The following is a 23,390-nucleotide window of genomic DNA, read 5'->3' as shown; positions in this document are numbered from 1 at the left end:
GGCTAGAGTAACCAAATTTGGTACACACACTCCTTTAAGATGTCACTATAAAACGTATATCTCAGAATTTCGCCCCACCCCCATCCGCCCCCACAAAGGACGAAAATCTGTTGCATCCACAATATTGCAGATTTGAGAAAACTAAAAACGCAGAATCATAGATAATGACCATATCTATTAGATTGCTGAATCTGGATCAGATCAGATCATTTTTATAGCCAAAAGGAACAAATCAATTTGCAGTGGCTACGCAGCACCCAACGTCACGCTCAGACTGATTTTCTGTCTCTCTCGCACGCACTCTTTGTCGTGTCGTTAAATATTAGCGGCGTCTGCCGGAGGAGACCCATACTGACTTAGTATCGGGTATAACCGTAGAGTTGCGGTGTCCGCAGCAACTCACAACATTCCCCCTCGTTTTTCAATATATTTTAATATTATTCAATATTATTTAATATTATTTTCAATATTTCAACGATATTTTAAAGCTTATTGTCTTCTTGTAGGGACCAAGAATAGGTATCAGGATCAAGATATATATACAAAACACTCATCATATATATGTCTTTATTAGTTACGTTTTATCTTCATATCAATATTTATACTTTCATATAAAATTAACAAAATAGGGTATACAAAGGCCTATACTACGGCTTACACGCCATTTAGCGACTCTTTCTTTGTTGAACTTTTTCGTTAAAAACTTTTTTTACAATAAGTACAATAAAAGCAAGGATTAAAAAGTATCCAATCTTGTAGAAAATTTATTTATCAATGGTATAAAATTATATGGGCAGAGCTAAAGGTTTTAGTTAGGCAGCATTATTCATCGGAATAAATTCATCTTACGTTTTATTACGTTTCATTTGTTGACCTTCTTCGCTAAAAGAAAATTAGAAAATTGATTCACTAATCGGATAAAATTATTTGGGCATAGATAAATATTCTATATAGCTGGGAATATTCGACGGAAGAACAAAATTGAGGGAATCGTATTTGTTGAATCGGTAATGGCCCGGTTGACAACATTTAAATCCTTGTCGCTCACATTCAAAAAAGTTAGATTTGGCGCGCAACACTCGGTATATTTTGTATATATCGGTACTGTTCTGAGGGTCATACTGTAGAAACTGGTTTTCGCCGCGCTCCCATGTGGTGTTTTTTAGTGCTAACTGGTATTTTTGTCAATTATTAATTTAATTTTCAATGTTATATAGAAATTCAATAAAAGCAAGTATTTCGAATAGACCAATCATGTATAGAATTGATTCATCAATCGTATAAAAATGAGTGGGCATGGCTAAATGTTCCATATAGATAGTATTATTCAACGGAACAAAGAATATGAGGAATTGGTCGTTTTTTGAATCGAATTTGAATTCGCCGCAGTTCGTTTTAGCAACAATGAGTCCCATTCCATACACAATGTTGCGGCAACATTTATTTGAAAACCGTTTTTTGGTCAAAATAAAATACTTACAAGCAATTTAAAGAAGCAATCTTGTAAAAAATATATTTATCTATGCGATAAAGCTAAGTGGGCAAATCTATATAGCGATTCGCCGCAGTTTCGCTTTTGCAACAGTGAGTCTCATTCTATACACAAATGTTGCTAATTTACCAGCAACATTGCAACTGTTTTTTTGTTGAACTATTTTGCTTAAACCTTGTTTAGTCAAAATACAATAAAAGCAAGGACTAAAAACTAGCCAGTTAAGTAGAAAATTGATTCATTAATCGTATAAAATTATGTGGGCATAGATAAAGGCTCGGTTGACAACATTTAAGTAATTGTCCCTCACATTCAAAAAAGTTCGATTTGGCGCGCACCACTCGGTATATTTTTCAAGTGAGACCGTATATACTGTAGAAACTGGTTTTCGCCGCGCTCCCATGTGGTGTTTTTTAGTGCTAAATGGTATTTTTGTCAATTATTAATATAATTTTCAATGTTTTATAGAAATCCAACAAATGCAAGTATTTCGAATAGGCCAATCATGTATAGAATTGATTCACCAATCGTATAAAATTAAGTGGGCATGGCTAAATGTTCTATATAGATAGTATTATTCAACGGAACAAAGATTTGGTCGTTTTTTGAATTGAATTTGAATTCGCCGCAGTTCGCCGCAGTTCGCCGCAAATTCGCTTTAGCAACAATGAGTCTCGTTCCATACACAATGTTGCACATTCCATACACACTGTTGCGGCAACATTTACTTGAAAACCGTTTTTTGGTCAAAATAAAATACATTAAGGTAATTAAAAGAAGCAATCTTGTAGAAAATGCATTTATCTATGGGATAAAGCTATGTGGGCATCTATAGCTTGAAATATAGACAATACCCGATTCGCCGCAGTTTCGCTATTGCAACAATGAGTCTCATTCCATACACAAACATGTTGCTAATTCCATGCACACATACCCTGGGGGAAGTGGATGTTATAGAATTGTAAATACGTTTGTCTTCCAAGGCTTAGTAGGTATGAGGATCGATACAAGATACTAATAATACACATGAATAAGTCAAAAACATATCAATTTGATAAAAGGTCTTAATAAATTGCGTTTGATCTACATATAAAATTAACAAAATAGGGTGCACAAATGCCTATACACGCATCATGTCTTCAAATACCAGCAACATTGCGACTCTTTCTTTGTTGAACTTTTTCGTTAAAACCTTTTTTTACAATAAATACAATAAAAGCAAGGATTAAAAAGTATCCAATCTTGTAGAAAATTTATTAATCAATCGTATAAAATTGAGTGGGCATGGCTAAATGTTCCATATAGGTAGTTTTATTCAACAGAACAAAGAATATGAGGAATATGGTTTCCAATCCTGACGGAGAACGATTAACCTATTACAAGCCAAGGGGGTATTTCAATTTTCCACTGAAAATAATGAAAATTTAATCATTTTAGCGCAGTTCAGCTGAAAAATATCGTGGTTTTTTTTAAGTTTATAGTAGAAATGGCATGAATCCTCAAGAAGAATTTACAATCAGTAATATTTTCCGCCATTTACCTCAAGTAGTTGAACTATTTAAATACAGGGGGCTTTAGTGGGCTAAGACGCTTGCACGGTTGTTCTGTGCTTCCCACTATCGCCCACTATCGAAACATTGAACCGTCGATATTTAGTAGCGCGATAGTGTCTTACCATCGATAGTGTCCCTCTACACCAAATTAGTGATGTAAATTTGTTGTCCATCGATGTTGTCAAAATCAAACATCGATGTTGGATTGATACATCGGATTTATTCTTCGATGCATCGATGTATGACCGCGAAATCAGGACCTGATGATTGCGATGGGAAAATTAGTGACAGGGAGTTGTGGTACTGTTTCTGATAATGAGTTTTATTGAACAAATGGATCTCCTTATATAGCTAGCAGTGGTACTCTTATTGTATGGGATGGAACGCACAGGCTCCATGTGAGTGTATTTTTAGATAGGGTACACTTACTCTGTGCGGGGGTTACATTTCAGTGCATTTACTTAGGTACTTGGCAGCAATAGAGTAAATAGTTTACTGCTTCACCCTTTTTGGTGCTCTTAGTTGCTAATGTAATTTTCGTGTCGTCATATTCATTGACATGAAGTGACATGGCCAATTGTATTTATGAGTATTTGTGTATGAGATTGTACTGTATATTCTGTAATGTTAATAAGGTATATGTCTGTGACTGAACAGTACACTTCCCAAACACACAACGGGTTGCCTTCGAATGATGTTAACGCCGTTCGCAGTTTCATATTTAAACAAATGTATACCATCTATAGTAAATTTGATTCATTTTAAGTCAAATATGAAATTAAACTACCGATGTTTTGCAAAACATCGATACATCACTCAACATCGGTAGCAGCAAAAACATCGGAAAACATCAGTGAACATCGGCAGAAAAACATCGATGCTCGATGCATCGATGTTTTTCTTACATCACTATTGAAAAAGTCTACGACGAGAGGAGTTGGTGTGGGAATTATTTAATTATTTTCTGCGGCAAAAGAGTTAAAAAGTATAGAAAATGTCGATGATTTCTGCACGCTTGGCGTCGTCGGTCGCGCGCACCTTGCCCAAGTCGGCCGCACAGGTATTAAAAACTGAAAAACAACCACTGTGAAAAATTTGCATATAGAAGTTATACATAATCCCACCCAATTGCCGAGAGAATTGGCAAAGAAAAAGTGCAGCCTAAGTAGAAATGGATTATAAAGCATGGTTGGAGGAGACTCCCCAGTAGCGGCCAGCGGATTGCTTGGTTTTTCAGCGTTTTGGCCAAGAATTTGTGTTACGCAATTCGGCAAAAATCGTAAACGGCCGGATGGTGGCTCCTCTGTTACATAACTATCGCTAAGATGTCTAGGAACTTGAAATTGCAATTTGGTAGCTAATCGCATAGTAATTGTGACTAGAAACGCGCAAGGTGCATTTGTTGTGTAGAAATATTACATAATTTTGGGTATGTCGGCTTCGCCATCGGCTCGTTGGCAGTACCCAAAAGTGTGAGGTTATGTGCAAGGCAGCAAGTGTCGAGCCAGCAGTTGAGTGCATGAGGGGGTGTGCGGAGACTAGAATTGGTAAAAAAAAAAAGCCGTAGAGTTTCGTGAACCTATTATTCGTGGGTAAAAAACCACAAAGCAGATGAAAAGCTGGTGTCCCTCGTGTAGTGGTTACTCAACTACGGCACATTCCCTCCGCACACACTTGCCTTACATAAGCGAAATTGTTAGTAATTCCGGAACTCGATTCGATTGCTATTCTCTTCCAGATTGCCTGCAAGGTTGCGTACCCAGCTTCCACTCTCGCTGCCCGTAAGTTCCATGTTGCCAGCACACAGCGCAGCGCGGAAATCTCTTCCGTCCTGGAGGAGAGAATCCTGGGCATTTCGCCCAAGGCCGATCTGGAGGAAACCGGTCGTGTGCTGAGCATTGGTGACGGTATCGCTCGTGTCTATGGCCTGAACAACGTGCAGGCCGATGAGATGGTGGAGTTCTCCTCCGGTTTGAAGGGCATGTCCCTCAACTTGGAGGCCGACAATGTCGGTGTGGTCGTCTTCGGTAACGACAAGCTGATCAAGCAGGGCGATATTGTCAAGCGTACTGGCGCCATTGTCGATGTCCCAGTCGGTTATGAGCTGCTGGGTCGCGTTGTCGACGCTCTGGGTAACGCCATCGACGGCCTGGGCGCCATCGACACCAAGGACCGCTTCCGTGTCGGCATCAAGGCCCCCGGCATCATTCCCCGTGTGTCTGTGCGCGAGCCCATGCAGACCGGAATCAAGGCTGTGGACTCTCTGGTGCCCATCGGTCGTGGCCAGCGTGAGCTGATCATCGGCGACAGGCAGACTGGGTAAGTGGTGAAGAGCTCTACCCACAGTTTCTCCAACTGACTCTGTAACCCGACCGCTCTTGCAGAAAGACTGCTCTGGCCATTGATACCATCATCAACCAGAAGCGTTTCAACGACGCCCAGGAGGAGTCCAAGAAGCTGTACTGCATCTACGTTGCCATTGGCCAGAAGCGTTCCACTGTCGCTCAGATGCTAAAGCGTCTGACTGACGCCGGCGCCATGAAGTACACCATTATTGTGTCTGCCACCGCTTCGGATGCCGCTCCCCTGCAGTATCTGGCTCCCTACTCCGGTTGCGCCATGGGCGAGTTCTTCCGCGACAAGGGAAAGCACGCTCTGATCATCTACGACGATTTGTCCAAGCATGCCGTCGCCTACCGTCAGATGTCTCTGCTGCTGCGTCGTCCCCCAGGTCGTGAGGCCTACCCCGGTGATGTGTTCTACCTTCACTCCCGTCTCTTGGAGCGTGCCGCCAAGATGTCCCCCGCCATGGGAGGTGGATCCCTGACTGCCCTGCCCGTTATTGAGACCCAGGCCGGTGATGTGTCCGCCTACATTCCAACCAACGTCATTTCGATCACTGACGGCCAGATCTTCTTGGAAACCGAGTTGTTCTACAAGGGTATCCGTCCCGCCATCAACGTCGGTCTCTCTGTCTCCCGTGTCGGCTCCGCTGCCCAGACCAAGGCCATGAAGCAGGTTGCCGGCTCCATGAAGCTGGAGTTGGCTCAGTACCGTGAGGTCGCTGCCTTCGCCCAGTTCGGTTCTGATTTGGATGCCTCCACCCAGCAGCTGCTCAACCGTGGTGTGCGTCTGACCGAGCTGCTCAAGCAGGGACAGTACGTGCCCATGGCCATTGAGGATCAGGTGCGTAGCCTATTGATGCACCCTCTGCGATGTGTCTCTAATCTCTTCTTCCACTCAAGGTTGCTGTCATCTACTGCGGCGTGCGTGGTTACTTGGACAAGATGGACCCCGGCAAGATCACCAACTTCGAGAAGGAGTTCTTGCAGCTCATGAAGACCAGCGAGCAGGGTCTGCTCGACACCATTGCCAAGGAGGGCGCTATCTCTGAGGCCACCGATGCCAAGCTGAAGGATATTGTTTCCAAGTTCTTGGCCACCTTCCAGGGTTAGAAATTGTAACATCAGTCAACCGCGCGGTTTAACATCTTAGATGCGGCGGAGAGATTACCCTAAAAGCAAGATCAATAAAGTAGAATATTGTCTAAGTCGAAAGTCCCCTAACAATTTCATTACTGCCCATTGCCGCGCGCAGATCTAATAATCAAGAATAACATCATAAAGAAGCCTACACTACAACTTAAGATAAACCAAATTATACAAAACAAAAGAAAACCCTTTTGCGCATTCATGTTTTCCTGCGTTTCCAGCCAGCTCCGTGCCCCGACACGTCGCCCAGCGCCACAAAATGCCACAAATCTTGGGAGAGAGGGAGAGCAGGCGGAAGGCGGCGGACGGGGCACGGAATGGACGGATCCAGTTTCGAATTTCAGCGACATCCGTGTGGTTCTTCCAACCATAAGATAATGATAATCCTGCATTGTTCTTCTACCCTAAAAAATTGTGTAATCAATATTTTAAATATTGTAATCGAGAATAGTCGAATACTGTCTGTGGATGATTGTGAAACGATGATGAAATAAAAACGATACTAAATTATACTTTAAACGAAGAACTATCAAAGGAGCTATATTCATTTCATTCTTTGAAGATTTACACCTTTTGATTGGTATTGTTCGTAGCCAAAAAAGAGCAATGTAGTCTTTATTTGAATTTTGCCACAGACAAGAAGATCTCAAAGAGATTCTCTTAATAATAAGAATAAGTAGAGGGCGGTAATAATATATTCCTATGCTCTTTGCGTATGAGTATCAAAGAATACAGGACCTGAAAATTAAGGCTATTTATTTATATGTATTCTTATGAGAGTTTTATACAAGTTTGGTGGAAGATATTAAATAGTGTTTCCAAAAGTCCTTGGTATTAGTCCTTTTGTTCAGCTTGATCAAAAGTCTAGAATTCGGAATATTCTTATTATCTAAATGTTCCACGAAATCTTTTGTCAAGCCAATAATATGAGACGATATAATAACATAAAGATTATAAGTACTATGGACTACTTAAGCTGAGACTTCGCTCTCAGCTGATCCATCAGCAGCTGCTCTTCCCCTGTCGAAAGATGTTCCGTCTTTTGCATAACCTCCCTCTGACCTGACCCCAGGCCACCCCGCGTATGTTACCTGAGGCAGCAACTGTCAGGAGCTGTTCCAGTGGTTCAGTGGTGGTTCATGCTCTGCATATTTCTCAACCAGCGACCCAGAAACGAGAGCAAGGAAACCTAAGCGCCTGTGCCCGTCCAGAAACTGAAACGAACCCCCAAATTATACGAATTGGAGTTTTTATGACACGGCGGTGGCATGGCATCCAAAATAAAATATGAGCGGAGGCAGAGTCAGAGCCAAACAAATGGCAAAACAAATACATTACTCTGGCGGGCCTACACACTCCTCTCTTCCGCTCTTTTTTTATATATCTCTTCTCCTTTGTACTTGTGTGCTCCGCCCCCCTCGGCCAGACGGGGTCTACTTTCTTTTTATTGCATTTGTTTGACCGTAAAAGTGTCGAAATTAATGAGAGCCATAAAACCGTCAAACTTAAATTTCGAACAGGCGCACAGCAAATCCAGAAAGTGGAGAACGGAATGGTATGGGCACGGAACAACGGTTCGGTCTGGAAGCGACGAATGAAGAGACCCATGCACACAGTGACACCCCGCACACACACGCAAACACACACAGAGACACGTGCGAGCAATGTGCTTGGGCAATTACCGTTTCCAATGGAACGACACAGCAGCATAATGGAAAAGAAACGAAATGAGAAATGAAGCGGTTGGCAGAAGGAAGGGAAAGCAGAAGACGAAAAACTGACCTGTGATCGGGAAGGTGACCTTTTCCACCTCTGTGTGTTCAGCAGCATTGATAAGCCAGGACAATGGAAAGGGTCTGTCTAGCGCCTGCCTGAGATTTCGTTCTCACAGTTGGAATCAGCTGCCGCTGCCGGCCTCGGAGATTGAGGATACATACATACATATGTCAAGAAAAGGTCCAAAAATTTCGTACTTTTTAAAATTATACAATACAAAACTTTATTTGCCACGACATTCGCTGGAAAGAATTGTGTTATTCCTTGCTTAAATTATGCAATTAAATAATTTGTTAGATGTGCGAAATCCATTACATCTATTATGCCTAGATTATAAACTCTCAGCTCAGGATTTGGAAGAATATAATATTTTTGCACAATTTTTTGGATTTATTCTTAATGCATTGAACGAACACAATTTCCAATCAAATTTAAACTCTAATACAAATTGAATCATAAAAATAGTCTATCGCATGGGTATAATATATTAGATGGTATATGTACTTTGAGAGACAACGCCGATATGTTCAGCCAGCAAATGTACTCGTTGCCCACTCACACACCTGGCTCTCAGTGTCCTTGTGTATTGTGTATTGCGGTTTGTGCTCGTCCACTCTCTCTCACTCTAGAGGTGTGCCCTTAGGGGGAGGAGCAGGAGTTCCAGTTTCGGTTCAAGATCCCTCCCACTCAGCGGCCACCTAGCCAAGGGGCTGAAGCAGCCGCTCGAGTTGGAGGAACCGAACCATAATCAAGTGAAGAATGCCTTTGTCGTTGATCGCATCGGGGCGGCCATGACACAAACGCGGGACGCACAGCAGAGGGACCCTGATTTTCTACGATTATTATAAATGTAGGCGACATGGACTTCTGGTATTACACAAACTTATAACGAACACGAAACGTCCAAACGAACGAAAATATGGGAATACGCTAAAAATTTAAAAATGAAAACAAATTAAACTAAACTAAATATTTGGGGGCATTTGTGAGGGGATGTGAAGTGGGCCCAGACTACTTCTTCAGGCTCTGGCCCACAATGGAGTCCATCAGGGGGCCGCTCAGCTCGGTTCTGAGCGCGATCTTTTGGAACTTGTTGCCCTGGTACTTGTTGTGGATGGCCTTCAGCTTGGCCTGTGGTGCATCGCGAGCCAACTTGGCGATCTGTCGAGTGATGGGCCTCAAGTGCGTGGCCGTGTAGCGAGAGTAGTAGGCCAGCGTCGGTGTCCAGTGCTTGTCGTTGAAGCCAGTGCTGGCACGGTAGTTGCCATTGAGCAAGTGGAGCGACAGAAACAGCGAGGCTGCAGCAATCTGAAAGAAGCATGGAAAACATTATGACATTACATGATTGAAGTCTGTGTGCCGAACCCACCTCTGACGGCTTATAGCTAGCCAAATCGTAGTCGACCGAAGCCAATTCCACAAAATACTTGGACATGGCATGGTGCTCATCCTCTGCCCCAGCGGCCTTTGAGTAGCGCCGAAGGAAATGAATCGGGAGCGGACGCGACAGATTACAATCGATGGCCTTGAAGATCTGCAGCTCCATCATGCGGATCTCCCGGGCCGAGTAGGTGTCATCGGTGATGAAGACAAAGTCGTTAATGGCTGGCGGGAAGAGCTCCTCGTATTTGGTGGCGATGAAGAGGGCCGTCACGCCCACCAGCTGCAGATTGCTGCGCTTCGTATTCTTGACCACCTGCAGATAGCGATCGATGATGGCCACGGCCAGCTGGAAGGTCTCGGCAGCCAGATGGAATTGCAAGTGCACCTCGTTGATCCAGTCGATCAGCACTGCGCGCATCTTGTGGGAGACCTCCTTCTGCCCGGCCAAGTGATCGTTGTGAATCGGCTGCTCGATCTCCAGCTTGTACAGATAGTCGTAGATATCGTTGACATACTCTGAAACGAGCACGAGGTTATCCTTGTCGTGGGCATCGATGTCTTCGATGCCGGCCAATCGCTTGCTGGACAAGGACATTGAAGGCTGAATGGTTGTCGATGGCTTCAGTATGGCACCCCTATCGGTGCTTTCGCTCCGGACCGGACCGACGACATCCTTCTTGATGACCACAGACGGCTCTTTCTTGAGCACGGCCACAGGCTCCTTCCTCAGACCGGCCACACCCATCACTGGTTTGCCCATTGCAGCCCGCAGCTTGGTCAGGGATTTCTTGGACAGATTGCTGTCCTCGCGACGCAATGTGGGCTCAGGCGCATTGACCTGATCGCTGGAGCCGGTCTCCGACTTTGGCTTGACTGTAACTGTTTGGGATTGGGATATGGTCTTGGACTTGATTTGCAATCGAAACTTACGCTTGCTGGTCGCCTCAGCGGCCGCCTTATCGCCACGGATCAGGGTGCTGGCCGAGACCTGACGGGTGAGCAGAACACCCGAGGGGGCGGTATGGGTGCGTACAGAGTTGGCGCGCAGCAGTGCCGCCACTCCACCCTCAGTGGGCTTGGCCAGCACGGCACCGTTGACATTGCTGGCACCCACTGGCTGCTTCTTCCAGTGCGTGTCCACGCGGGCCTTGGCGTTGCGCAACACATTCGGCAGCTTCGATTCTTTCAATCTGCAAGGAGAATCGAAGCGGTCCGCAATAAGCAAGCGGTTGCACTGGAATGGGAGCTGCACTTACTCTTTCTGGGCCACATCTTTGGCGGCAATGGCGCGGTTCAACCCGCGGTTCTGCAGATCGCCCAAAGCAGCACGTTTTGTGGTTGCCTCATTTGAAGGCACTGTCAATTTCTTAAGTTGGACCTGGTTTATATTTTCCGAGGCATTCTACAAAAACAATTTATATCCATTTACTAAAATACATTAAATGGCAATGGCCGGCGGCCATTTTTGCAAAGAACCGTAATGCTCCGAGATTTAGTGGGTAATAGTAGAGAGTGATAAGCGGTAAAAGTACCGCAATTGTAAAAGTGCGCCAAAATGCACCCGCGGCTGGCATGGAAAAAACAACAAAGAGATTGACAAACGGAACATTCTCACCCTCTCTCTCTCTCTCTTCCACTCTTCCCACTCTCTCACGCACTCTATTCCCTCATTCCCTTCTGCCGATGCAGCAATGGCGTCCCTGCGCCGCGATCGGCCCTTTTCTATCATGTCGCTATGAAAATTATTAAACATTAGAAAACTTACCTCATCCCCGCGCATTTTCAATGTGCCGACCATTTTGACTGGGTTTTTAAACAAATATACAATTAACACACACGAAGCGACGCTTTAGTTATCTTTTCCTTGGTCTTGTTAGCGCGTCGATTTGAATTCGAAACGCAAATTGTTTTTCAGTCACCGACTTATATGTGAGCGATTTTAAATTATTTGATAATATAATTTACAATTGTTAAGTCGAAAGTGACTAAGTTTCTGATTTTTTTTTGTCAAGAGTCGGGCTCTGCCGCACGATGCGAAGCGAAGATTGCAGTTTGAATTTGAAAGGCCATGCAAGTGCTACTTGGGTCTGGGAATATCGATATAAAGAGTTTAAGCTTATCGATGTTTTCGTGCGATAAGCGGAACGGAATTTATTTTAAAATATACCGGCTGACCCTCAGAAATATACCAAAAAATACCGTATGATTTTAAAAACATACCGTAAATATACTGACGAATTCAAGTTCTATTTTACGATCTTATCCCACTTCAGCGCCCTTTATTTAAATAGTTCAACTACTTGAGGTAAATGGCGAAAACTATGAACGATTGTAAATTCTTCTTGTAGATCCATCCTATCCTTCCCTTTAACTTGCAAAAAACACCACAAACTCCACCTAAACTGCGCTAAAACTATTAAATTTTCATTATTTTTGGTGGAAAATTTAAATACCCCCTTGGCTTATACTAGGTTAATCGTTCTCAATCAAGGATTTGCAACCATATTGCTCAATTTTGATCTTCCGTCGAATATCATTAGCTATATAGAACATTTAGCCATGCCCACTTAATTTTATACGATTGATGAATCAATTCTATACATGATTGGCATATTCGAAATACTTGCATTTATTGGATTTCTATATAACATTGAAAATTAACATCATTTGAATTTGAAAGGCTATGCAAGTGCTACTTGGGTCTGGAAATATCGATATAAAGAGTTTAAGCTTATCGATGTTTTCGTGCGATAAGCGGAACGGAATTTATTTTTAAATATACCGGCTGACCCTCAGAAATATACCAAAAAATACCGTATGAATATAAAAACATACCGTAAATATACTGTCGAATTCAAGGTATATTTTACACATTACTCGTTTTTCATATTCCGTCGAATATTACAAGCTATATAGAATATTTAGCCGTGCCCACATTATTTTATCCGATCAAGGAATCAATTTTCTACAAGATTGGTTTGTTTTAAATACTTGATTTGTTGTCTTGCTACGGCAATTGCTGTTTATGCTCTTCAACTACAATATACCGTCTCGTATGATGAAAAGCCGAACTTATCCCACTTATGCCCCCTCTATTTAAATAATTCAGCTACTTGAGGTAAATGGCGAAAACTATGAACGATTGTAAATTCTTCTTGTAGATCCATCCTATCCTTCCCCTTAACTTGCAAAAAAACCTAACGAACTCCACCTGAACTGCGCTAAAATTATTAAATTTTCATTATTTTCGGTGGAAAATTTAAATATCCCCTTGGCTTATAATAGGTTAATCGTTCTCCACCAAGGATTGGCAACCATACTGCTTAATTTTAATGTTCCGTCAAATATTATTAGCTATATAGAACATTTAGCCATGCCCACTCAGTTTTGTACGATTAATGAATCAATTCTATACATGATTGGCCTATTCGAAATACTTGCATTTTTTGGATTTCTATATAACATTGAAAATTGACATCATTTGAATTTGAAAGGCTATGCAAGTGCTACTTGGGTCTGGGAATATCGATATAAGGAGTCTCCGCTTATCGATGTTTTCGTGCGATAAGCGGAACGGAATTTATTTTAAAATATACCGGCTGACCCTCAGAAATAAACCAAAAAATACCGTATGATTTTAAAAACATACCGTAAATATACTGACGAATTCAAGTTCTATTTTACGATCTTATCCCACTTCAGCGCCCTTTATTTAAATAGTTCAACTACTTGAGGTAAATGGCGAAAACTATGAACGATTGTAAATTCTTCTTGTAGATCCATCCTATCCTTCCCTTTAACTTGCAAAAAACACCACAAACTCCACCTAAACTGCGCTAAAACTATTAAATTTTCATTATTTTTGGTGGAAAATTTAAATACCCCCTTGGCTTATACTAGGTTAATCGTTCTCAATCAAGGATTTGCAACCATATTGCTCAATTTTGATCTTCCGTCGAATATCATTAGCTATATAGAACATTTAGCCATGCCCACTCAATTTTGTACGATTGGTGAATCAATTCTATACATGATTGGCCTATTCGAAATACTTGCATTTATTGGATTTCTTTATAACATTGAAAATTAAATTAATATTAAATGTCTGCGATGTTTTTTGAACTAGAGGTGGAGAACTATCTATTGCACTGTCGATGTTTTTCGAAAACCTATCGTCTACTATCGATGGTGCCCACTATCGACAGCAGTGTGACCGCGGACTCATCGTTAAAATATACCGTCCCACAGAAATATTTCAAAATATACCGTCTCATTTTCAAAATATTCCGTAAATATACTGACGAAATCCAGTTCTACTATACATATTCCTCGTTTTTCATATTCCGTCGAATATTACAAGCTATGTAGAATATTTAGCCATGCCCACATAATTTAATACGTTTAATGAATCAATTTTCTACTTGACTGGCCAGTTTTTAGTCCTTGCTTTAATTTGATTTTGGCTAAAACAAGGCCTAAACAAAATAGTTCAGCAACAAAAAAATGGCGCAGTGTTGCTGGTATTTAAAGACATAATGCATGTATTTTTTATACCCTATTTCGTTAATTTTATATGAAGATAATCGAAATTTATAAAGACCTCTTCTCAAATTTATATGTTTTAGACATATTCTTGCATCTGATTATTATCTTGTATTTATATCCTTTTACCTATTCTTGGTCTTTGTAGAGAGACGATGAACTGTACAATATCGTTGAAATAGGTTGAAAATAGGGACAAACATCAAAAAAACACAAGCAATAAAAGTCAGAAATAATCATTATTCAATCAAAATCAAGAATAACAATTATAATAAAAATTATACAAATAAAAACAAAAAAATAAGAATTATTCAATAAAAATCAAAAATAATAATAAATGTTTCGTTATTAGGAATTGTTGGGTGTTTTCTATAAGATTTAAACCATGGTTCTTTGGCGCGCATCTCCATCGAGTATTCTACATACATGAGCGCCATCTATTGATAGGTAAGCGGTAGCAATAATCGAACCGTGCTTATCAAATTTATCGAAATTAAAAAAGAGCAAAACTGCTGTTTTTTAAATTGGCCAAAATTAGCGCACCAAACATGTTAAATTTAATTATTGTGTAAATCGTATTGCAGAGAAATCTACGAAATATTTCAATAAAATAAAATTTTGAATGATCTCATTTCAGTCCCTTATTTTACGGCTACTTCAGCCACAGAAATAAAATTTGGTATTGTAAAAGCTCTAAGTTCGAATTTTCGAACTAATTTTCCTTACTTTCCGTCTCTAGGAATATAATATTTTCCTGTTTTAATGTGTTTTCCCCAAGAGAAACCGAAACGAATCTGAGCCAAGAAGCCGAGAGAGAGTGAGAGAGTAAACTTTCCCGTTTCAGATGAGCTTTTATAATGTTTTCTTCAATATCTCAATAATGTTCTCCAACACGGCAGCCAAAGCTCGCGCTCTTGAGTGCGTTTGCGTTTTCACACTCAAATTTCCAACTGGATCTTGGCACGGCGCGCCGCACAGTGGCGATTTCGACGAAAAGAGATGGCAAAAGTCGGAGATTTTTTTAGCGCTTTGGATGCAATGAATATACGCATCTAATAGAGAATTTTCCAGAGAAATGGCTATCACAGCTCTTAAATCCCATACAAAATCATGTTTTAACCGTTTTTAGTGCGAGGTTGTGACAGGTATATAGGTATAGAAGCCAAACGGCTCCGAAGCGCAGAAAGGGCTTTTAGACTTAGGTAATAAATAGTTCAAGGAACATATACAAACAAAATCTCGGGAAAATTTAGGGATATATTTTTGTAAAGAGCAGTCAAAGGTGAAAAACTGCTCAAAAGTTAGCAACTAATGAATCCATATGCTCAAGTACACTCAATATTAGAATAATTTTCAATCTCGCGCTACCTCAATTATGTTGTTGGTTACGTATGAATATGCAGGCTAGTATTTCTACCTTTACCTGTCGTTTTGACCAGGATTGAAACAAGGATTTAGAAACACAAGCGATAAAAGCTCATCACCGACATTCTTTGAGAAAAACAAAATTACTGTATAAATAACTAAACATTTTTTTAATTAAATTTTTTAATATTATGTTAAGTTAAAAATGAAATACAAAATAGTTTTTATAGCAAAAAACAATATTAAAAGTACTTTATCGATAAAACAAAACAAAAATTATTTAGCATTTTACATAGGAAAATATGCACCGGCAAAAAAGTTGAACTTTAACCCATTATTGTGAAGCACTGTAGACACTATAGCATAATTTAATTAAGCAGATTACATTCTGAAAGATTTTTCTTTCAAATGCAGTTTGTTTCATGAAGATGTCTTTTTTTGTTAAGAAGTTATTAATTTAGCAAGCTGAAACGGCGGAATTCGCCACTGTGCGCCGCGTCGGCTGCTGGCTGGCGTTGGTTGGGATGCTTTGAGTGATTTTGCACAGACTCTTCGAATAAACTTGCGGGTGGAAAATCCAAATGAAAAGCGGCTGAGAGTAGGAAAAGTGGTCCCGTGCGATGAACAAGTGAATTGCGCGAGAGACGAGCTGACGGAATCCGGAATTCGGAATCTCGGGTTCGAACAACGCACCGCAATCGGTAATTCGGGTGGAAAACTTAAAATTCGGTACATTTTCAAATCGCACAGCCCGGATTTTCGGCTGGTGAGCAGCTGTTGGCCGGAATAGGCTGGCTGGCTGGACCGTGCATTAGCAGCATCCGCAGAAATATCGAAACTCCCCTCTGCCACGTGTGTTTTAGGCCGACACGGATGCGGGTCGGTGGCATCCATCGCGGACGCCGATGCGAAAAACGCAAACGGCTTACATTTATTATGCAAACGGGACGACACCAAAGCAACAACAACGACTGAGCGGAGCGGTACAGAAAAGGAGAGCACGGAGAACAACAGACAAACGATAAAAAAAAGTTCTTGAAACCACACATCCTAACGAAAAAAAAATACCTCCAGCAACGGTACAAAAGAGCGAAAGGAAAACGAAAGTGAGAAATCATATCGGCGGCCGTTAAAAAACTGGAAAGCGCTCATCCTCTCCTCTTCTATCCACCAAACTCTTCTTTTCTATTCTATTCTCTCCTCTACACTCTACTCTCCTCTCGTGTTTTCCTTCTCCTTTTTTTTTGTTTTGTTGTACACAGACAACGAAAAATTTGTCATCGCAGCGGCGGAGCGGAGTAGAACAAAAGGAAGGAATCTCGTGGTGTTTGCAGGGGGGAAAAGCATCACACAAAGAGGATAGAAAGAACGAAATAATAAAACACCGAGTGCGGGCGAGAAAGAGAAGGAACAACCCTGAGCCCCCAGCTCAATGTCCTACCCCCGCTGGAGACGACACGACGACGCACTCACGCGCACGTGTCGGGGCGCATAAGCTTCGCACTTGACTTGAACATTAAACGCGTAGGGCTCTGCTCAGCTCCGCTGCCAGTCGCCCTCCCCTCACCGCCCCTCGAGCGTTATGGAAATTCTGGAGGCCTATATTGTCGTACTGCTCCTGTCGGCCCCGGCCCCGGCAACGGTCCTGCTGTCCTGCCGCGGTGTTGTACCGCCTCCTCCTCCTTGCCACCAGCAGGCTGTAAAATGCTGAAAAAATCTCCAGCCTTTCCACGCAATTTTTGACAGCTGTCAACGTGCGCTCAGCCTCACTGTGTGAGTAGCGTGTGTGTGCGTGTGTGTGGAGGTGGGTGGTGTGTGTGCCGTGTGTGGCATAGTTATTTCCACTTGGGCGGCAAGGTCAACGCCACACGAAAATTGAAAAGCAACGCCAGAGCCGCCAAAAAAACAAACCGAAAAGCATGTCTAGGACTCGCAGGAACAGAAACAGGAGCAGGACAAGGAGCAACAGCAACAGCAACAGCATCGCCAGCAGCAGGAGAAACCCACATCCCACATCCGTCGCCTCGATTCCGTTGCAAAAATGCTTGAGAAATATGTCGCCACATACTATGTGCGTGTGTGTGAGCAAGTGAAATTAAAATTCCCGCATGCCTAATGAATTCTCCATCCGAAATATGTGCCCCAAACGTTTGACGCACGTCCCCGCCGCAGCAGCCGCAGCCACCGAAGCCGCCTGTATCTGTGCTCGTGTTGCGCGAGTGTCTCCGAATCTGTGAAAGTGTACGTGTATGTGTGTGTGTGTTTGTGTGTGTAAGCAAAAACAACAGTTAAAAAACAATGGTTAACTAAACCAAGAGAAAGAGCAGAAGATTAAGAAAGAAAGAGCTAAGAAAGGAAAGCACAAGTGAAAACTAAGGCAAAGAAACAGCTGGGAAATACTTGTTAATTGTAGGCGAAAAGGTAAGAGTATCCTGTTACTACTATTATATATGATAAATTTAGGTTTACCTGCAACTTTTGCTAATTATATAATGCATTTTCGTGCCCAAAACCCAGAAACCCAAATACCCCAGTTGTCCAATCATTTCATTCATGGAATTGTGGTAGAGCCAAATGTGGCAAGTTTCCTGCCAGGAGTTACACGCACACACACACACACATGAAATAATGTCCATACTCGCACACAAATTTATGCAAATTTTATTCAAATCAAATTGCAATTGTGGCTAAAACAAACACTTGGAGATACAGGGGCAACTTTAACAAAATGCATAAAGGGGTTGCATGGTCGAACAACAACTGGGATGATGAATGTGTCTATTCTTGTAGCCTTTGTGGGCTGATAAAGCTACAGTGCTTTTAATATAATGAATAAATAAAAAATGTTGCATATATCTGGATGAAGGAAGAAAATTAAGACACAGTGCCATATAATAGGAATAAGTGTGTGTTGAGAGCTTAGATAGGAGGTCTGTGTGTTTCTAAGATAAAACTGGAAAGGGAAGCTCTTGGAAGATGAAAATATAATGTATAGTGTACTATATCCACACGAAAGCTAAGAGCCCAAAGAGCTGTCCCAAGTTTTGCATATGTATCTTTTGAGCAAATGTTGGTTCTATCTGTGTGGAAAAGGACACACAAAAGTTCGAAGAGCTTAAGTATTCCCCAATCGATACGTTGAAAAGTTTGGATTGCGATTGGACCTTTCTTTCTGGTCTTATGATTCTGCCACGCACTGTGGCATACACTCTATATAGATAAGAAGTCATTACCATCTGTGTGCGAGTGAGGGGGGCTCCCCTTAAGGGGAAAACCAATTAAAATTATTTGTGGCGTCAAAGGAAAATGCCAAAGAATGCGACGAGGCGAAATGAAACGAAACGAAATGGGAAATGAAAATGGAAACGAAATGAAATGAAATGAAATGAAGAAATGGTGAATGGGCCGGGTGCTCAGCTTGGGACGTGGACAGTGGGGGCGGGAGGCGGTTGGCGGGCTGGACGTTGCCTCGTAAATAATGCGGGCATTAGAAAAAATACCCATCTCCAACGGGTGCTCTGTGGATGCTACTACTCCTGGGTTGGGCCGCCGAAACATCCTCTCTATCCTCTCCATCCTCTCCTTTCTGCTCCATTGCAGCGGGGCATAAAAATGTTAATTTATGTACGCTGCGCCTCACAGTTTGCATATAATATAAATTTTTGCCTCGTTTTTCTTTGCTTATTTTCTCTTTTCTTTCTCTTTTTCTTTCTCTTTATTTTTTTTTGGAAATTTCTCTCGTTGAACACAAAAAAGATTTTCTTTTTGCCGTTTCTGAAGCCTGTGTTGTCTGTTGAATGAGAACGTGACTGTGTCCTAAGATACGCGAAACAGTTGCCAGCCAAAAGTTTCCCCTTTTCCCCGACTTTCCTTTGCCTTTTCCTTTTCGTCGAACAGGATGCAGAAGGGATCTAACTGGCGTGTGTGTGTGTGTGTGTGTAGAAGATATAACTGCAGCGAAGCACAATTAACGCGAGTTGTCATTAATGTGGAATAAAAGGATATTCCACTGATTTCCATCCGATTCTCGGGGGCAAGATTGCAAGGCATGCGTGCGTGAACATTTAATTAAAGCAACTTATTAAATATGTAAATTTCCGCAAATGATTAATTTGCATATTTATGAGACTAAAATGAGAGCCAGGGAGTATGCGATAGACAGAACTAAAACAACGGCCACATCAGCAGCCTCAGCGACTGACTGCCACGGAGACGGCAGCGGCGGCGGCGGCGGCAGCGGCAGCGGCGACTGTCAATAATAATAATCAAGGAAGAACGTGAGAAGAACGTCCCCACAGAGGTGGAGAGGGGGGGCCAAGGAATGGGGAATGGGCGGCTGTAATAACAATTTCAAATTGAAATTATGAATTTAACATGACAGCCAGCGATGCGCATAAGTTTTATGGCTTTTAACTGCAGCTTAAGAAGTTTACTTTCGCCGACGCTAATTATGCGTAAGACGAAGCGAGGAAGAGTCGAGATACCATGGAAAAACAACCACGGGAATGCTTGAAGGATATAGCGTGGACGGAGGATGGAGAATACTTTGGTGCTACCACCTGGGAGCACCATTAAATGACATTCCACCACACAAGTTCAGAGGAACTCTTACGGGAAAACAAGGAAAGGGGTTGTCTTATGAAAAGCAACACCTGTCGAAATATCAGAATCATGTAGCGAAATTTTACGCTTAAATTTGACAAGAAATGGGGGAAAAGCCACCATGGGCGGATTTTTCCACGCTATTAAACAAGAAAATTGACAGGAAGATTGGTTAAAAGGCTTTAAAGTGGGCGTTGGGGTCGAACTTCAGCGGTAAGATGGAAGGTCAATTACCTCTCTGGAGATATCTCTCCTCAAGCGGCCAGAGCGTAGCTCTTCGCTGGGGCCACTAATTAATCGTTGGAGAAGGTATCGGTACGCACTTCGGTAGTCCGTAGGTGCTACTGCAGCCCTTCGTAGGAGTCCAATTAAGTGCATTTCTTCGACAGAGTCTTCTACTGCCACCGCCCCTGCCACTACCACTGTTCCCATGCCACTGATTCTACGTCCACTTCCACTGCCTTTGCCACTGCCTCTGTGGTTGTAACGACGTGCTTCAATTAGCGTGCATGAAGGATGTGGAGCCATGGAGCCCGTGGGCGGCCTGCATACCGAAAAATACTTGCTTCATGTCGTTACCAGCCTGGGTCCTGCTGCCTGCGACCTGACAACGTGTCCGCATTTTGCCTGTCAATCAATGGCACTAACGGCCCAACAAAAATAAAGCAAAAAAAAAGTCGAAAAATCGGCAATACACGACAGGACAGCCTGCCGCATCCTTCTGGAGGAGGATGCTGGCCACTAATTCTTATTGGACGTCACACTCGAAAGCATTTTCACATTTTGCCAACACATTTTACCTTCCATTTTGCGAACTTTAAGCCTCTTACGGAACAGTAACAGCATTTCCCACTCTTCCGCCCTCCTCCCGCTCGACTCACTCATCAGATCGTCCTTCGATTCCTACTGTATAGGCTTTTGGCTCCCTAATTAAAGCTCTCTCTACCACTACAGGCACAAAGGCAACCCACCTTCCATTCGGGCGAGGGCTCCATCATCCACCATCGTCCTCGTCATCATTTTGCGATTCTGTGAAAGTCAACAATTTTTAATTTCACAAACAAACTGTATATAATTAATTAAAGTTTAAGTGGGAGGGGGGGGGAGGAGGCGTCACAAAATGAAAAAGTAGCCTTATAAGTGCCACCCCTTTTACAGACCCAGCGTCCATTCCATGCCTCTCCATGCCGCTGCATGCTCTCCTCCGTTTCAGAGATCACAACAATGCCCTGTTGTGGTACCCTTCCAGAGGAGGGTACTTGGACTTTGAACAGGAAATGAAGCATCTACGATATTAGAGGATATAAAGTGTATTTATTCAAGATTAATGAAGGAAACTATTTGATTCTGTATACCCCAGTTCCATCTAAGTTATTGATTCGCTGTACAATAAGCGAAATGACACATGTCAGATCTGATATTGTATCTCTCCTAACCTCTGTTCTACACATCTCCCACACATTCTATGAAATTTCAAAGATATTTATTCTATCTTTGGAAAGTGTATCAATAGTTTCGAACTTCAAAACGGCACTCCTTTCGTTCTTGTGTTGGGACCCTGCGTCTGTATTCTCATTTGGTTTTAATATGCAAAGTAAACAACATTCTGTTGTTAGCCAAAGGGCAGAATCAACAGAACTAACTACATTCTAGAAAGAGAAAGAGATGCACAGAGAGAGAGAAAGACAGAAGCAAAACAGTTGACTGCCCAGCGGCCGCATTAGCCGAAAGGAGCGAAACAAGCGACACCAAGACTCATGGGGGACTCGTTGGCCAACAGACCCACAGACGAGCCTAATGGACCGAAATATGTGTGTAGGCAGTGCGTGGCAGTGGCCAGAGATTGGTTAGAGCCCCCCAGAATGAGGGGAAATATTGCATTGAGCTCTGTGTGCATGTTGTGTGTGCTGGAGATGAAATTGGCATCAAATGATTGGGCCACAGATCTACAGAGATGACTCCAGATGTCGATGATAGAACGTGGTCAAATATGCGTGCCACAGACTACACCCGCGTAGATACACACAGACAGTACGTACGTATATGGAACGGGGGAAACCCGCTAATAGGTTTTCCTGGAAATTTGTAACACTGAATCTAAACTTTGTATATGCTATACATGAGTGCATAGCTATAAAAAGCGCTTATTCCGCCAGAAAGTTTATAAAGCTCTGCTCATTAGATATACATTAGATGTACATATGTACATACATATACATAGACCATAAATAATCTGAATTTCAAACCAATTTAAACATATCTAAGAGAAGTTAACTTATACTTTTAAAATATGAATTCCGCTTGAGCACAGAAATTCCTCAAAAGGAGATTATATTTTCTGTTTTTCCCCTTAATTAGGAGTCTCTAGGGTTTCTCTCTCTCTCTGAAGGTATCCGTCAAATATAATTCATAATTTTAGTTACACATGGGAATTCTTGTGTGGCGAGGCTTTGCGGTTCCTCAAACACAGTTTAGACTAAATTCGCAACTGAATTCTGCATTCTGCAACCGTTCACCACCATGCACTGAGTTTCGTGGATGTGGAAATTGAACTTACCGCAATATTTGCTCAATCTTGTCTTTCGGCAGGCACTGGCACTGGCACAGGCACAGGCATGCCAAGAGACATGCACAGGCATGTCCTCAAATGGGAATCACTATCGTTTCTGGGATTTGAGTGGAAAGGGCCGAGAGAACGAGGCCGTGGCTGAGGCTGAGGCTGAGCCACAGCCAGAGCCAGAGCCAGAGAAGGCGGAGAGCGAGGCTTTGAGGTGAGTGTCAACGATAGTTTGCCCGTCAATCAGTTTTCGAATTGTTTGAAATTGCTTTCATGCGACCCAAGGGAACCACAACACACCCACAAACACACACACACACACACACACAAACATGCGGATATGGATTGGATTTACATATATCTGTGTATCTGCATTGTGACAAAAGGCAATATGTAAATACGCCTTTAATTGATATATAATTATTATTGTTGGTTGTCTGCCGTAGGGATCTGTATAGTGGAGTACATGGACATGGAAATGTGTAAGAGTAGGATTCGGTGTGTTTGCATTGCCTTTTAGCTGATAAACAATTGGATAATTTAATTGAATGGCGTGCAAAACCACGCACATATCATAAAACTTGAACTGCAAGAAAACCCATCAATAAATATCCCAGGGCAAAAGTTAT

General features: G+C 42.2%; 3 protein-coding genes across 12 annotated transcripts in view; 2 read left to right on the top strand and 1 right to left on the bottom strand.

Moving 5' to 3' along the window:
* The first annotated feature begins 3,947 nt into the window (after positions 1–3,947).
* Positions 3,948–7,059, top strand: blw (ATP synthase subunit alpha blw, mitochondrial). Its single transcript, XM_001360467.4, has 4 exons — positions 3,948–4,105; positions 4,784–5,364; positions 5,430–6,231; positions 6,291–7,059. Exons 1-4 carry the CDS (start codon positions 4,040–4,042, stop codon positions 6,498–6,500), a joined length of 1,659 nt encoding a protein of 552 aa, XP_001360504.1. The 5' UTR covers positions 3,948–4,039; the 3' UTR covers positions 6,501–7,059.
* A 1,605-nt stretch (positions 7,060–8,664) lies between these two features.
* On the bottom strand, positions 8,665–11,745 carry CycB (Cyclin B). Its single transcript, XM_001360466.4, has 5 exons — positions 11,461–11,745; positions 10,952–11,097; positions 10,626–10,885; positions 9,682–10,574; positions 8,665–9,620 (listed from the first exon to the last, which is right to left on the bottom strand). Exons 1-5 carry the CDS (start codon positions 11,491–11,493, stop codon positions 9,324–9,326), a joined length of 1,629 nt encoding a protein of 542 aa, XP_001360503.4. The 5' UTR covers positions 11,494–11,745; the 3' UTR covers positions 8,665–9,323.
* A 4,416-nt stretch (positions 11,746–16,161) lies between these two features.
* LOC4803848 (cyclic nucleotide-gated channel rod photoreceptor subunit alpha) overlaps positions 16,162–23,390 on the top strand; it is a 57,867-nt gene continuing 50,638 nt past the window's right edge. For 8 of the 10 annotated variants that reach the window (XM_033377801.1, XM_033377800.1, XM_033377799.1 and 5 more), the window contains exon 1: positions 16,162–18,023. The gene's annotated coding sequence lies outside the window, so the exon portion shown is untranslated. Of the gene's footprint in view, positions 18,024–22,793; positions 22,976–23,390 lie in introns of all 10 variants that reach the window. The other 2 variants (XM_033377795.1, XM_033377794.1) reach the window with 2 other exon arrangements.

The sequence above is a fragment of the Drosophila pseudoobscura genome, chromosome 3 (genome assembly GCF_009870125.1).
Source record: "Drosophila pseudoobscura strain MV-25-SWS-2005 chromosome 3, UCI_Dpse_MV25, whole genome shotgun sequence".
Taxonomy (NCBI): Eukaryota; Metazoa; Arthropoda; class Insecta; order Diptera; family Drosophilidae; genus Drosophila; species Drosophila pseudoobscura.
The sequence above is the reverse complement of the archived record's forward strand: the minus strand, read 5'-3'. Positions and strand labels throughout refer to the sequence as shown.